This window comes from Pteronotus mesoamericanus, unplaced genomic scaffold (genome assembly GCF_021234165.1).
Source record: "Pteronotus mesoamericanus isolate MK-2021 breed Mesoamerican mustached bat unplaced genomic scaffold, CSHL_Meso_final scaffold_582, whole genome shotgun sequence".
Classification (NCBI taxonomy): domain Eukaryota; kingdom Metazoa; phylum Chordata; class Mammalia; order Chiroptera; family Mormoopidae; genus Pteronotus; species Pteronotus mesoamericanus.
Window position 1 is genome coordinate 7,351,739 of NW_026555323.1, and position 16,128 is coordinate 7,367,866.

The window sequence follows — 16,128 nt, forward strand, 5'->3', positions numbered from 1 at the left end:
AAGACTGCTTTAGCTATTCTTGAACTCTTGTAATTCCATACACATTTTACAATCAGCTGGTTCATTTCTGCAAAAATAGCCTTATAATTTTTATTGGGCTTACATTCAATCTATTGACATCTTAATATATTGAATCTTCTAATCCATGAATCCCTTCATTTATTTATCTCCTTCCTCTCATTATTTTTTCAGTGTAAAGGCTTATATATCTTTCATAATTTTACATCTATATTCATAAAGAATTTTGGTAAGTAATTTTCCATTCTTGTATCACCTGGTTGGGTTTTGAAATGAGGATTATATGGGCCTCATAAAATGTGTAGAAAAGTGTTAGCTTTTTTCAGAGTTTGTATAAGATTCACATTTTTTTCCATGAATATTTAGAGCAATTTCCTATTTTTATTATTAAATTATTAAATTACACCTACAGCACTTAGAAAGTACCTGCCATTTGATAAGTGTTATAAAATGTTAACTATTCTTATGTGCTTGACTATCCATTTTCCTCATGTAAATCACTATATTAAAATGCCAGAACAAAACGGCAGGCTTTGTAAAAAGAAACTTAAATAAAGAGGCACCAAGCTTTAAGCCATTCTTTATAAGCCACCCTTCAATTTTCATTCAATTATCAATTGACTACTCATAATATTTTCAGAGGATATTCTATTTCGCTTTTTCAACCATTCTGCTGCCATAAAAGTTAGATTAATACTATATAAAGGAGAGGTGGGCTTTGGCAGAGGATGGTTTTAAGTAACAAATATGGTTCACTCTATCTCATGCTTATGAAGAGTTTTTTGTAGCTAAGAGGCGTACACTGAGTTTATGACACATCTAATTTTTTCCTTACTAGTATCATCCCATAGAGTGGCTCCAGGAAGGTCTGTCATTCCTAGTCACAGCCCTGCTTCTCCCCTCGCCTCCCAAGGGGACTTTCCAAGAGGTACCTTCCAAGAGGTACCTTCATTCAGAGTCTCTATTTTCCTACATCCAATCACTTCTCAACCCAAATCCAGTTTCCTGTCCTACTACTCCACTAAAGTGGCTCGTTGACAAGGCCCCCCAAATTATCATGTTATGAAATTAAGGTCATTATGCTGCCCTCAACTCATGGGATGTCAATGAAATTTAGCCCTATTGATCTACACCTGCTTTCTGGAAACACTCCCGTTAAAGCCTTTGGAGCACATACCTCCTGCTTTTCCTCCTCTCATTCTAGTTCTTCTTACACTCTCAGCTGACTCCTCCTTATCCATGTCTTTGAGTGTTGAGTTCAAAACTCCTCCAACACATAGCTCCAATCCTTTTCCAAGAATGTTGGACTTTAAATGTGTCTCTCTCAAATGCAGTGCATTCGTTCTGTGTTCCACAGCCACACATTCATTTACCTCTTTCACCTCCCAATTTAGAGGCTTCTCAGGCACTGCAAATTCAACACCATTTAAAACTAGGCTCCTGCCGTTCCTCCCTGGCTGCTCCTGCCATTCTCTCCCTCAGCCAAGGGCAGCGCCATCTTCCTAGGCCTGGAAATGAGAAGACAGAGTCACTCTTACTCTATTCTCTCCCTCACCCCTCATCAAGCCACTGCTAAGTCTCCTCACTTTACCCCTTAACCATCTCCCAATTTCACTTCCATTCTTTTCTGTTTCTAATGCCACTATTTGAAAGTCCAGGCCCCCCATTGACTTATCAAGAGCTCTACAATTGGCTCTTCCCTGAACATTCACAACTGCCAATATGCAAGCAGAATTTTCTTTTTAAAACTTCAGACTATCATGCCACGGCTCAAAAGCATCTGTGTAATGTCTGGCTCTATCAAGGGAATGTGGCCTGTTTTGTTCAGCGAGAGCATCAATGATAAATGACAAGAAAAAGAATAAAAAATTGTTCTACAGCCCACAGATATTATTGCCAGAGCTTATAGATAGTATCACATAATACAAGCTTTGCATTTCATCAAGAAATTATTTCCTGGGATGGACCACACTCGCCTAGCCAGCTCAGCCCTCTGTTCTGAGAGTGACACATGAAAGTGTAGAGAAAAAAAAGTCCTCTATGACCCAGTCAGTTAAATATATATTTATAGACTGTCTATTAGATACCAGCTAGGATGAGCTAGCCAGTAGAGAACAGAGAAAGTCAAGGACTCTGGTAACTATGAGCTATGGCAGAATATGACCAATCCCGGAAAGACATATAAGGCATGGGGATGCAAGAGGAAAGGGTGGAATCTCATCCAGCCAAGGAACTTTCTTCAGAAAGCCTCTTTGGGGCAGGAGACTTGTGCAAATTCTGAAGGAAGGCAGAAGTTATTTAGACAGAAACAGAGAAGAAAGTATTCCACGTGAAAAAGATAGTAAAAGAATAGTCCAAAACGAGGATTAACCTGGGATAACATCGTTGATGCATTGCCATGCCTCCTCAACCAGGGCGGCGGCAACTGGAAGTGGGCAAGATAGAAATGAGGAAGATGCTACGTCAGCATTGAATCTGCCCATGTTTACGCATTAGAAAAGGAGGGAAAGCATGAGGGAACAAAAAAGGGGGTGCCCAGGGCTGCCCAGCCCAGAAGATTCCACCACTAATAAGGAAAACCAGAGAGCCAGATGCAACCTACCGGGCTAGGGTCCCGGAGACATGGAGGGAAGAGGGAGCGTTGAGTTTCTGCCCCGCTGAGGTACAGATGCCTGAAGACATCCAAGGCAGGGCTGGAGGTGGGCATGTGAGTTTTCAGAAGAGAATGAGGATGGCGTGGCCAAACTCCAGTTCACTACCAAATTATCTTTAATCATCACACTGTGAATCCACAATCCATACATTTTATCTAAAGCATTGTGGGATCTTTCATACAAGTTTCTGAGGCCTTCTAGAAACCTTCACATTTCACTTACAACTGACATTCAGTTTTAACGCCCAGTGTGTATGGAATCAATTAACACCTGTTGTCCATATCCAGCTGATGAAGCGTTGACTGGGTCCTTCTCCAGATCCCAGTGGCTGTTTGTGGCCTAAACTTAACACTGAGAATTTCAGGCAGGCTACAAAGGAAATAAGTCTAACTAATGATGCCTTCTTGTCAGGAGAATTATTTCATTTTGAAATGCTATAGAAAAAAGAACAACAGTGAAGTATTGGTTCCCTTTTTAAATAAATACGGGGTTGTTTTGCTGCTGAAAGTTTTCATTCAAATGACTGATCAGATCTCACATGTCTGTTTAAAAATGTCTGACTTAGGTCTTTACAAAATGATAGACTGTGATAAACTAGATGATAGCTAGGAGTGAGACAATGAGGCATTGTTTACACAGAAGATTGAGTAACTGGTTTCACAAAAGAGGTTCTTGGGTATCTATTGTGTGTACAACTAAGAGATTTACTGGAGCTTTTATAATTTCTGCAAGATTCTTCCCAGCCAGCTTCATTAACTTGAAGTAAATCAAATCATGCAGAAATCTGGCTCAGCCAGAGAGCAACCCAGGAAGATATAATATGAAGAAAAACAGACACAGAACGATAAGGTTTAGAATCTTTGGCATTTTTCATAAACATTTTGTTTGAAGATTATTAAATTACAACCCAGAGAGGGGGGAAAAAAAACACAGCAAAACTCACTATTAAATCACATCTTTTTACCTCAACTTTTCTTTACAATACATATATATTATATATAAATGCACATACAAAGTATGTGTCAACAAAATACAGTCTTTACAACTTACATGTCATTTGAAAAGAAAGAAATTTTCATATATTATGTATATATATATATATGCCTCAAATTGGAATATTTACTTGCGGCGTGTTACTTTGAAATGGCAGGTCCTGCAGGAGTCAGATACTCTTAAAGGAAGTGGTGTTTTTCTAGGAAAGGGGCTATCAGACATACTTTTATTTATGAGTAACTATTTTACCCATAAGAGGCACAAAAGATCAATTTGGACTGCTAAACTATTTTTACTTTCTGCTTAAAACAACAACAACAAAACCCAGGGCAAATGAAGTGCTTACAACAATCAGGTAAGCAGCTGCATTTACTAGACTCTCGCTCCTTAGTCTTTACCTTTCTAAATACTCTCCGAATTCATTCATTCATTCCCTTCCCACTTCTGAAGCTATAATGTTGACATTTTATTTTGGAAGTAAGCAAACAGTAAAATTGGAAGATACGGTGTTTTAAGGTAACCAAATGCCTTCAGGAACTCTTCCCTTTGCGATGAGTGCTCCGTTGGGACCTCCTTGGGGCACCCATTGTCAGCAACGGGCCGGGGCGCAGGCTGGCTCCCAACAGGGAGGAGTGTAGTGAAATGTTACATACAGGCCTCCACTAATCACGGCCGAACGATTCCCAAAGATGCAGGCTACTCCTGGCCATTACCTAAAAATCTGTTCAGAAGATACTCACTTGGGCAGACGATGTCTGTCAAAGACCTGTTAGCTCAGGGAAGAAAACGGACTCGCATGAACAGCAATCTGAAAGGAGTGTGGGGGTGGGGAGTGAAAAATAAGCGAATCTTAATGAGAATCTGCCGGAGGTGTGAAAACAAGTTCAAAGTCACTCTCAAATCCAAGTGGTCTCCTGGCTGTTCGCAAGGAGGGTGTTCAGACCCACGGCAGCTTTAGCCTTTCACAGTCTCCGGACTGTCTCCTTCTGCTGGGCTGACCCGCTGTGCAAGCAGGACCCCCAGTCGTGTGCATGTGCCCATCTGTGTGTGTGCATCGTGCACTTGAAGAAGGGGGGGACAATACAGAGAAGGCGCCACACAACATGCACGTCAGAATGACACCACAGGTACCGCCGAAAGAATGACAATATTGGTCTAATCACTCAAACCCAGAATCAGCCGCTGGTGTCCAAAGTCGGTGCGCGTCCTAGAGAGCGCTGCGCTTCTTCCGAAGGGGGCTCTGGCTGCTGCTGGGCCTCAGCTCCATGTACTGCACCTGTGAAAACAAACAGACGTGACGCTGGCGGTTGGGTAACCCTAGCTCACCACAGTGTGTGTTAATGGCTCCCCAAGGACAAACCAAGGCAAAGGAAGGAAGGTTCAAAGGTAATGAATCATTTTCTAAACACAGGAACATGGAGGGATTAATTACAGGAAGGATTTGAGAAGTCATGCATCATTTCTTGAAACCAAAATATTAAAAGCAGATTTTTCTAATGAGATGCATGGGGGTCTACCTGCTCTGGGCACTGCGGGAGGATCTTACTTGTGTGTGTGCCCCTTTTCCACCGTAAGTAAACCTAATAATGGCCTCTTGGGAATGTTTCTCTTAGTATATGATACAGCAACTTACTAAGAATTATTCATTTAAAAAATATCTAAAATCTAGGGGAAAATATCTGCAAATTATATACATTTATTTTGCCTGGGAGGAAAATAATGTTGAAATGGACACTGGCCCCAGATTTATATAGATCTCTCTTAAAAATGAATTTCATTTCCAATGGAATGGCTAAAACATCTGTGACAAATATGCACCCTTGGGGAGCCCCCAGTGGCAAAATGTCTATTGTGTTATGAAAAAGGGCTCTTTGCACAGAGGATCTTTACTGGCAGACGGGATGCCTTCCTGGGGTGCTCTTTGTTAGGTGCCTATGTGTTTGTGCCAAGTCCACCTGGGCGACCGCCCCGAGGGCCGGCAGGCTCTGGGGCAACCTGCATTTGTCAGCGATGCAGGCACGCACACACGCCGCCACTCAAGTGACGCCATGCTGCAATCCTGTCGCTCTGGCGTGTGGGCTTTGACAGGCGGAAGGTGGAATGGCTTTATTTCCAGTATTGCATTGCGGACCACATGTGCTCGCTCCTTTGAGCATCTGTACCAAACTCCCCAAGGACTTCAGGACCCATCACATATGTCGAGCTACGCTGGGTCAAAAGCAGATACATGAAAAAAGACACTTCGCTCTCCTCGGGGTGTTTGGTGAAAGTCCCTTGTCTCCCTTCCATGCAAAACAAGCAAGGGTCAGGTAACTATTTTATAATCATGCAATGCAAATGTTAATGAGTAAAATCACATTTATAGAATACATGTTCATAGATAATTATATCAAAATGAAGTTAAAGGCCTATGGCATCACAGGGTCTATTTTAATCTCCAGAATTCGGAATGAAGGGGAAAAAGGAAACCGTTCTCGGGCCTTTCAGCCCCATGTCCCCGAAATCCACCCAGAGCTTCCAGGGGATGATTATGTCACAGTGGCCCAAAGCTAAAAATCGATATTTGAATTGGGATGCTCTCGAATAATAAAGAACTGTGTCTTTGATCACCGTGACACTATTTCAGTCTCCCATCTCTTGATCCTATGACCCCTATTCTCCATTACAGAAATTGTTGCCTGCCCCCTGGGTTTATGGCAGCCTCATCCGAGGGGGCCCCAGATCGGGCCACTTTACGGGGCTGGCTGGTATTGTTGCCTTGGTGAGTCTCTGTGTAGCCACAGACACGCGATGCCGCTGGACTAAGTGACCATTACCTGTGAATAATACTTCTGATTGATCTCAAATTATTTCACGCCGTCTCTGCCTCTCTGTGTATTAGAGTAAGTGGGGGCTTTGCCCTAAGCCTCCCTAAATCTTTAGAGGGAAAGAGAAAGGAGGCCGAGGAGATAATAGGAGCAAACAAGAATAAAGGGAGTAATCCTCCTATCCCCTACTTCCCATGACATGCCTGCCATCCGGAAGAGCAGAAGAATAAGCCAGCATCCCCTAGATGTGGACCTCAGACTCTACCACTCACTGAGTCCATCTTATCCTCTTTGGGGGAGGCAGGCAATCAAAAAAGGGACAAACACCACCGCATTAGAGCCGCGCAGTGTGAGTTCCAGATCATTCTTAAGTAGCTCTTTTTCAGGATAATTTTCTCCCATCATCTCATGCCTGGGACAAAGGTTTTCTTGCCACCTCCCTGCCAGCCAGGCCTCTTTAAGGATTTTCTGATTCGTTATCGCAATTACTCACAGGAGCGCAGCCTCCTGTTCTCTGGCTCTAGGCCTGGGCAGGCTTCCATGGCGGGGCCCCTGTTGGTGGTGACCGTTCATTACGTACCTTTTGAACATCAGACGGTACCCTGGAGAGGAAGTCTAGTAGCTCATTATTGTCGATGGCATAGGGATTTCGAAGCTTCTTAGTAAATTTATTTATGCCTGGAAAACAGAAACACGGGGAGATCTCTTTGTCTGTCTGTCTATCTGTCTGTCTGTCCGCCTGCCTGTCCGCCTACGTATCCTCTACCTTTAAAACTTGCCTGACTTGGGGAGGAGGGGCATTCACAAGTAAAAATTAGTGTGAAAACAATTACTAGACCTCGAGCCGCGCCCATGTGGCTGTCATGCGGAATCATTCACAAGTGCCTTTTCTGGAAGGCAGGCAGGGGGGCTGTCAGAGAGGGGCTCTGCCTTCTTCCGCTGTGAAAATCCCATTACAATCCCAGCAGCAGGGCGGCAGAAACACACGCGAAAACTGTGGCGCTCATTGGTGTTTGGACTACGCTGATTAACAGCCTCCTCTTCTAGGGAAACACATGTCCCAGATGGGAAAAGGCCTTCATTAGCCCAAACAAGTCTCTGCTTGGGGGCTCTGGACCGACTGGAGCGGTAGGAGGTGCAGGGCCAGAGTTGGTTTTTTTGTTGTTGTTGTTAAAACGAAGCTGCAGAAATCTACCTTCCCCCTCCGACTCATTTTCACAGGTTTCTCCTCTCTCCCGGCAGAACAGAACTTGACATGTTGATTGTGCTTTGAGGCTGCAGGAAACTGTGAAAAGTTATTATTGGAAAATTATCTTCCTGTGGTTGCTAACTTAATTTATGGACCGCAGCACAGGGGCGTGGGTTTGTCTAGGAGAGGGAGTCTGTGCTAATTGCAGATGGGGACAGGGATGTTAGCAAGGGGTTCACCGTGTACGGCGTGTTTGGTGGCAGCACCTGGGGCTCCGTCCACCGTTTCCTCTCAGAGCTGAGCTCCTCTAACCGCCTTTTGTCTCCTCCTCAGCTCCTCGCCTATGTCCACTATTCATAAACTGTCTTCCTTTCACCAAATGTCAGCGCTTTTTCATGCAGAACAACTCAGTGGCCTTCAGAACTTCTGCCGCAGAAAGCTGGTTTGTCGCTGGTTATACCTGCAGGTCTCGTTAATTCCAAGGATGTGGAAGGAATTCTCACCTGAGGCATCTATACCTCGACTGGCTCCAATTCCTCAGCCACGGTGACTGTTAGTTGTTTAATGGTTCCTAACACACACAAGGTTTGATGTTTTTCTAATTTCGTTAGCTATTATTTTGCTTTCATCTAAGACCGGACTTCCTGGGTGGCTTCATACCTGACACAATGCCAGTCATTTCCTTAGAGATGGTCAGGTTTATCTCTGCTTTGCGAATGGCAGCCAGCCATTGTTCCCCAGTAAATGGAAGCCTGGTGGCAGGGCTGGTGAAGAGTCCTCTTGCAAATCATTCCCTTTCTCCCAAGTCAAAGCTGTGCTGTCTTTCTTCCCTCTACCCCCACAGCCAGCTTTATGTTTCTAACTAAAATTTCCCCCCGCGTTCCTTTAAACTAAAATACACTCACTGTTTTATTCTAAGGACATTAATTGTAGCATGGGCTTTTGGCAAAAGAAAACAGACAAGGCAAAATGATAAAAGGAGACAAAGGCATATTGAGAAAAGATATATCTTCTATTGTTAATTATATATAGTGTGCACATCTGGAGTCTTTACAATGAACAGCACGGCAGGGATAATGTCACAGCCGATCAAAACACCACATTCTTAGTTACTGAGATTACAAACCTGCACAGTAGCTCTAATGCACCGAGGGCAGAAATAGTCCACGATGCACTGAGACTGCCTATGTTTAAAAACTTAGAATAAAAAGCATAAGGCACTCAGACTGCACGCTTCAAGAACGTACCTTATTTTTTTAAGGCATCACAGGCTCAAATGTCAGCTACTCCACCATATGACCTACTGGTTGAGACCAAGAGGCAGCAGGGGATCGTGGACGCCCCTTGGTCATCTCTACGGGGCAAGGACCAAGGAATAACACTGGGCCCGAGCTCTGACTTCACCGTGTGTTCACTCTGCGACTTCAGCCAGATCACTTGACCTGCCCTCTCCTGTTAACATTTGAATAATTAAGACCAGCCCTCAAAGGTTTCCTCGGTTGATGGGAGAATCACCCCGGACAACAAAGGCCAGAGGATTCTGTCGTCTGAAATTCTACATCAACGAGGTGGGAATCGTCCCTACTATAGATGGCAATAAGCCAAGAAAACAAACAAACAAAAAAAAAAGGCAGTGATGGGGGGTAGGGGAGGTCTTTACACTACTAGGCATGTGATCACACGTCCGAATTTTTAGATTTCGAACCTAAACAATACAGCTCGAAGGCATATCTGCTGTGAATTTTTATTTATTTATTTATTTAACCAAAAATTTAAAAAAAGGAAGCGAGATTCAAATACCAAGGGATAACATTTGGGAAAAGACAGGATCGTTTAATGGTCTCAGAGCACAGAGAGCATAGCTCAGTGGAGTGGAATGAGCCCGCCAGTGAGAAACGAAAAGATCACTCGGAGGAGGTCAGAGACAGGAAAAACTGCGTGGCTGCTCTGCACCTACAGGGAATACATGTTCTACGTAATTCTGAATTATAACACAATTTTTCAGATGTCAGTATTTACAGGGGCAGGCACTGTAAATACTCCAGTCTCACTGTGACATTCTTGTGAGTTGATAAAGCTATGGTAATAATCATAACCTGCATGTGCTTCTCCATGTAAACAGCTCCAAAGCCTACTTTTGCCCGCCCCTGCGTGTGAGTGACCGGCATGCAGCCCTGTCTGCAAGGTATTGGTGGGGGTGGGTGAGCTGGGGCGGAAGGGTCTGGCGTGCTCATGTATCAGATCCTGAGTGAGTGTCTTCCGAGTAAGAGAAAGCGTGCTATCAAAAGACACAAAGTTAAGTAAGTCATGGTTTTCCTCCTGCACACAATAGAGAATGAATGGACTACGCTCTCTACGCTCTCATGAAATCACTCTACTCCTGAAATGTTGTGGGTTATTCTATTTTCCTATGACTTTGCTCCTTTCTGCCTGTCTAGGTTTGGCTTCCTTTGACATCTGGATTCTACCTTGGTGCATTCTCTTTTAGGAAGGTTGTAGCCTTTGCGGGGGGGCCTCTTAGCTTTTGCTTAAAGATGAAGGCACCTCATCACGATCTCTTATATTTGAAACTTCTCTGAATATCTCAACAGGGAAGGTCCCTAACAGTGACAATGACTGAGGACTCAGCAGCGGTCATCGGAGCCACGTCACGGAAAACCGGGACTGATGCAGAAAGGTTGATGGTGTTTCCCACAATTAATTTCCTGCAATGCACCCTCCCTCTAGCTCTCAACTCCAAGCCCACCCAGCAACATCGCACGTATTCATAGAGCTGCTCATATCTTACCTGATGGCTAGCGGGCATAGTAAATCAACTCATGAAGTTTATTTCAAGTTTGCCATTTTTAATCTCTACTTCTTTAAAGCAGCTAAACTGTATACAGGCACACCATCTCCCCGGGTGAACAGCAGCGTCCTCTCCCCTCTGGCACTGACCAGGTAAGTCACTGAGAGCCCTTCTCTGGGCCCCATGGCTTCTGGATTTAAGTATTGGGTTGGGTTATTTTTTCCCCGCAGGAGAGATGAAGTGTCAGGAGTGGCCTGGCTACTTTGATATAATATAAAGGACAAGCTACAGGTGTTTGCTTGTTGTTTGCATAACACTGTATCCTGAAAGTTACTGGATGACAGCAATATATTATTTAAGAGAATGTATGCCCATGAAAGCCAAAGGGAAGTCACAGGCACGATCCCATTTTTATTTGGTCACAGTTATGTGACAGGCCTTTCACGAGCTATGCAGATCCTTCACATGGTCGGTCTTTGCCGGGAGGCCCTGGAGGTTCGGGTTCCCTATAGGCTTCCCTTAATGTTTAATTGCCAACAGGAACACATTTAAAGTTTATAGTCACACTTTAAAGAGGAGTAATTTGTTCTTACCGGGCATGGGTTGCTAGCAAAAGGACAGTGTCATACTTACCCCAGATTAAAATGATGTACCGAAGTGGAATGAAGTACAACGTGATGGTAGCAACCGCCAGCATCACACAGGCCAGGAATGAAAGAAAGGGGACCGTCCAGTTAAATGTGCTGTAGACAAACCACATAAATGTCACTTCCGCTGAAGCTGAAAAGGCGACATGGCTTCATTCTGTCCCTTTTATTTCTTAGTTATACAAATGAAAACAGTCTAGTGGAAAAGTTGCTTTGGAAATCTGGACATGAAAGTCTGCCAAAATGATTCGGCGCTGGAGAAACATCCTTCAGGAGAAGGTCCCCAGACCAATTGCCATCGAACTTCCTGGAACCGACAGTTCAGAAGAGAAAGCTTTGGCTCTCAAAAGTGATTACAAACTGCAATATTGTCACCATGTCTCCCTGCCATGGAGATCTTCAAAACGAAAGGTTATTTAGGCCACTTTGAAGTCAATATTTCTCTCAACACATAGCTGCCAGTAAATATTTAGGAAGGGGGGGATATCATTACAGTACTTCAGTGCTTTTGTGTTTTCTAATAACATATTTAGAATTTCCAGACTCATTTACAACAGAATCTTAATAGCGCCCTGAAATGGGCCAGGCAGGCTTTGACTGTAAACCATTACATCACCCACCCAGAGAGGATGCAGGCGAAGCTCTCGCACATTTTTACAGGGCCGCTGGCTCCTATCTGTTGCCCGCTTAGATTTGTGTGAGAATGGAGGTCTTGAACATGGAATGTGTGAAATTGAATGTACTGTGGAAACCTGGCACAATCCAAGAAAATGGCCTCTCAGTCAATGCCCTAGATTAGGCCACTGAATGCCTAGGGTATTTCTTCTTTTGGGCCTTCACTTTCGCTCACAACTTTGTCTACTGACCTGTCCTTAAGTGTGAAATGTTGAAGGCTGTCTATCTAAGATCATGAATGAGAAAAGGATATTCATCAACACCAGTTTGGATCAACATCACACCGGAGCTCCTAGTCAGGTCGCTGTATAGTAATACCTCTGACAGTCAAAGGCTTACTATCCCTCCTTCCCATTTATCACAGAGTGTCCTGTAGTTCGTTCGGACTTCCACAGAACATCCAAGGTTGAAGAACCTGGTCAATCAAAGCTTTCAATCCTGAAATCAATTTCTTCAATGTTTTCATAGGTTTCCCCCTTTTTCCTGACTTGGGAGCTCCCTAAATTCTAAGGAGGGAATCCCTGATTCAGGCAGTAATGAGACACATGAGTCAATCCTTCCAATGAGTGAAAAAAATTAATGAATTCCTTTCACTCATTAAGCCACTGGGGTTCACTAGCAGGTCTTCAAAATACCATTTTCAAAATTTCAAAACACTATACAAAGGATGTGGCCACATCTGCTAAGGTGGGTGCAACCCCACGGTCTAGCCTGACTCCTCACCAAATCGGCTGCCCCGCCATTTGATCTTCGTGTTAATAGAATCGCTGGCTTCCTCATTTTCCAGGCTTGAACAAAGGAAGTCCTCTCACTGTCCTACCCACAGACACAGAGACAACTGGATTGACAATCCTGCAGATTATTCCTTTGTAATGAACAACTGTGGTTATCACACTGACTGGTGACTGCTCCCCTCACAGGGAGCCTCGGGCTCTCCCTCTGGTTTTGCTGCCTTTATTCTTGGTCCCTTTCACGATGTCCCTCTTAGATTAAACACAAAACACATTAGCCCATAATTCCCAGGTCCTCACCATAATTCAGAATTAACCTGCCTCCTCATCTTCATATTTACGGTTTTTTAGCATCGCATCTGAGCCAGAAAAGTTCCAGCTCCGAAGGATGTGCCTTCGAAGCCTAACTCGGGAACATTTGCAGGGGTGCCTTCCCGGTCCCGGGTCCACCTTAATATCATCATCTTCTCTGTGGAAATTTCCCTTCCAGTTCAACGACAGGGTAGGGGCCACCACTCCCTACTGACAGGACATAGAAATCGCTCTTCTGACATCCTGCCTGCTGCCTGGGATAATACGGATGCAACATGGTGATTCCTATTTTAGCCTGATATATCCGTACCTTTGAAATATGTGTAATATTAGAGTAGGTGGGAAAAAAATACAGTTCATTCCATACGAATGCAGCACTGATGGGGTCCACTCCGTCCATAACAGAGAAGCCTAGCTCTCAGGATGTTATGTAAGTCTATTTATTTGCTAATTGCCAATAGTTGGGTAAAAGTTTTCCTGGTCCTGAAGCACGGAATTACAATGGGATTCCAACAGAGTTACACATGCCGTCCCACTTGAATACCCAGCAGGAACATTATAAGGTCACTGTAATAATGAATGGCCAAAGAATTAATAGGAGCTAAGCCTTCCTGTGCTGCAGCTGGGCAGAACAGTACCCTGTTCATGGCTGAAAATACGTCTTAGACATGGCCACCGCAGCTGTGCTGGGCACAGCCGGCCCTCAAAAGCACTGCGGGGGGGGGGCCTGTTTAAATCACTCTGCCCTCTTCTCCCATCAGACACATTTCCTTGATCATTATCAAGCACACAACAGCCACATTTGTCTGTTACAGACTTTCAGGCATGGGGTTGGTGTTACCAAAGACATGGCCTTCCTTCCTCGGTCTTGCCCCCACTCCACAGCCTCTCATCCTCCGTGCAGCCAACACGTCCCTCACTCCATTTTTTTCATTGGCTTTTTCAATCCACTCAAGCCCCTGAATGGCCGGCCTCACCTCCAGGCGTGCCGCAACCACGGCCTACAGCGCTGACGTGCTAAATCACTCCATCTCCCTGTATCTAGCAGAGTGTTGGGCTTTGAGCCTTGGAACTGTGGTTCGCACCTACTGAAGCCCCTATTCATCAGTTCTGTGTCCAGGTAGCCCTTCCCAGTCTCAAAAAAGCTGACAAATTGTCGCTTTGTCAGAAGTGCCCTCTTTCTGAGCTGGTCAGACCTCTCCCAACATCCTGTCTTACCTCTAATCTAGCATCAATGCTCCTGAATTCTACCTGTTTCATTACTGTTCTTCTTTCTCACTGGAAAATAGATCTCTAGCATATGATGAAATTACAGTGCAATAGTGAGGACACCAGGTTCAAATCCAAACTCTGTGGCTACTAATTGTGTGACCCTGGGCTACGTGGGTAATTGCTCTGTAAAATAGGGTGGTTAATGACTCTGTAAAACGGGGATAGTAAGAATCCTTAACACATAGGAGTATTGGAATCTCTTGATCGAATTCCTCTAAGTAACTCCTGAAAGAAGTTACTACGTGCAGAGGGCTTATGACACTGGACGGCACATGGCATCAGGTAACGTTGCTATTACTGTTGTTATGGATGCATTTCTCATTCTTAGACCACATCCGTGTCTGAAACTCAAGAACTGAGAGCTGGATGAATGAATGAATGAATGAGGAATTATAATCCCTTTCTCCTCATTTCACTATTTTCTACTGTCGCTTATGTTTTTATTAAACAGTTTTGAAGATTAATTCAGGAATCCTTTGTCAATATATACATATGAAACTTCGAGGAATAAAGCGGATTGATATATATAAACAAAAGTTCTACTACTGTTTAATTTTTCTTCTCCTATGACATTGACAATGAGAGCAACAATATATAAACTCACCAAATTTCTGTTGAGACGGTTTTAACCTATTTTTTAAACAAAACGAACATGTTTACCTGGACAATAATAAATGGGTAGGCAAGGGCACTTTCATTTGATAAGGAACTGACAAAGAAGATCAGTATCAAGAGAAAGTTTCATATTAAATATTTATGTTTCCTGAGATTAATGACCATTTATCGATTCCTCTGCATTTTGATACGACAAAACTTTTCACTCGGCTTTTAGCACTATTGTTTCTCTTCTTCACCCAAATGTAATTTCTAAACATTGTCTCCTTTACTTAAAAAAAAAAAATGGATTGACTAATAAGATTTTAAAAAGGCATTAATATTAGAAAGAAAAATATGGCTGACACTTCTGGATTTAAAGGGAGAAAAAGTAAGTTTACAATTCAAAGAAAAAAAATTCAAAACTAGTCTATTCACGGGTACCAAATGAAGACCAAGTTATGAACAGTTCAATACTGTATAACAAACAAACAAAAAAAACAAACACAAATCACAGAAGAGTCTTTCTCAATTGGGACTCCTTTAGAAAAGTTAGCCCTCCACTCTAAGGTAGGAAAGGGCAAGCTATGCGCTGGATTTGACTCAAATCCACCTGTGTGTTCAAATAAAGTTTTACTGAAACACATATTAAACCCATTTATTTACATATCAACTGTGACTGCTTTTACATGTAAACAAGAGAGTTGAGTGGTTGTGACAGAGACCCCATAGCCCACAAAGCCAGGAATATCACTATTCTCTGGCCCCTTACAGAGAAAGCTTGTTGACCTCTGTCCTAAGGCAGTCACATACACACCTTTGCATCTATGATACTACTAGTTAGGTACCATTATTTGAAGAATTGAGAAAACATTTCAATCAAGGCATTACTGTGGCCTGTGGTTCAGATTAAAAAAAAGAAAAAGACTTCTTTAAAACATAGTTACTTTCCTTTTTATTTGTGAATAGGATAATCCTTTTTTTAAAATCTAGTTTATCACCAGCATATTTCTGAGAGTGAAAGGGAGCATTATTAATAATTATGCTGGGATGACTGGCGTAAAGCAGGCCCCCCGGCCACCCCTGTCTGAGGCCCTGCCCGGCTGAGAGACTGGCAAGCCCTCAGAGCAAACCGACCAAAGTAGGTGGGGTTTGCCTGACACCACTGCCCTTGGTTTCCATCTTTGTATTTTCTGATCTCGCCCCCCCACGCCCCACCCCCACCCCGTGCCCTGTGGATGGCAGCTCTAAATCAAATACCACAATGCAAATGCAACACTCACTTTTTAATTCTTTCTCCAAAAGAAGCTACTTCCTCCAAGATGTTTTGAACTGTTGAGACAATATCCTGTACCATGTAGATTCTTTCGATGAAGCCCTTTTTCTCGCTTTCCTAAGAAACATAACAGAAAGACTTCACTCAGTTACACTGTTATTGTCTCGCTCTA

At 43.4% G+C, this 16,128-nt stretch overlaps 1 protein-coding gene across 2 annotated transcripts in view; it reads right to left on the reverse strand.

Moving 5' to 3' along the window:
- Positions 1-3,619: 3,619 nt before the first annotated feature.
- Positions 3,620-16,128, reverse strand: part of MCTP2 (multiple C2 and transmembrane domain containing 2) — a 136,313-nt gene continuing 123,804 nt past the window's right edge. For both annotated transcript variants that reach the window (XM_054561886.1, XM_054561887.1), the window contains 4 exons: positions 15,964-16,073; positions 11,083-11,192; positions 7,053-7,150; positions 3,620-4,941 (listed from right to left, as the gene is read on the reverse strand). In XM_054561886.1, the coding sequence (XP_054417861.1) occupies positions 4,873-4,941; positions 7,053-7,150; positions 11,083-11,192; positions 15,964-16,073 (387 nt within the window). In that variant the 3' untranslated portion in view covers positions 3,620-4,872. The remainder of the gene's footprint in view (positions 4,942-7,052; positions 7,151-11,082; positions 11,193-15,963; positions 16,074-16,128) is intronic.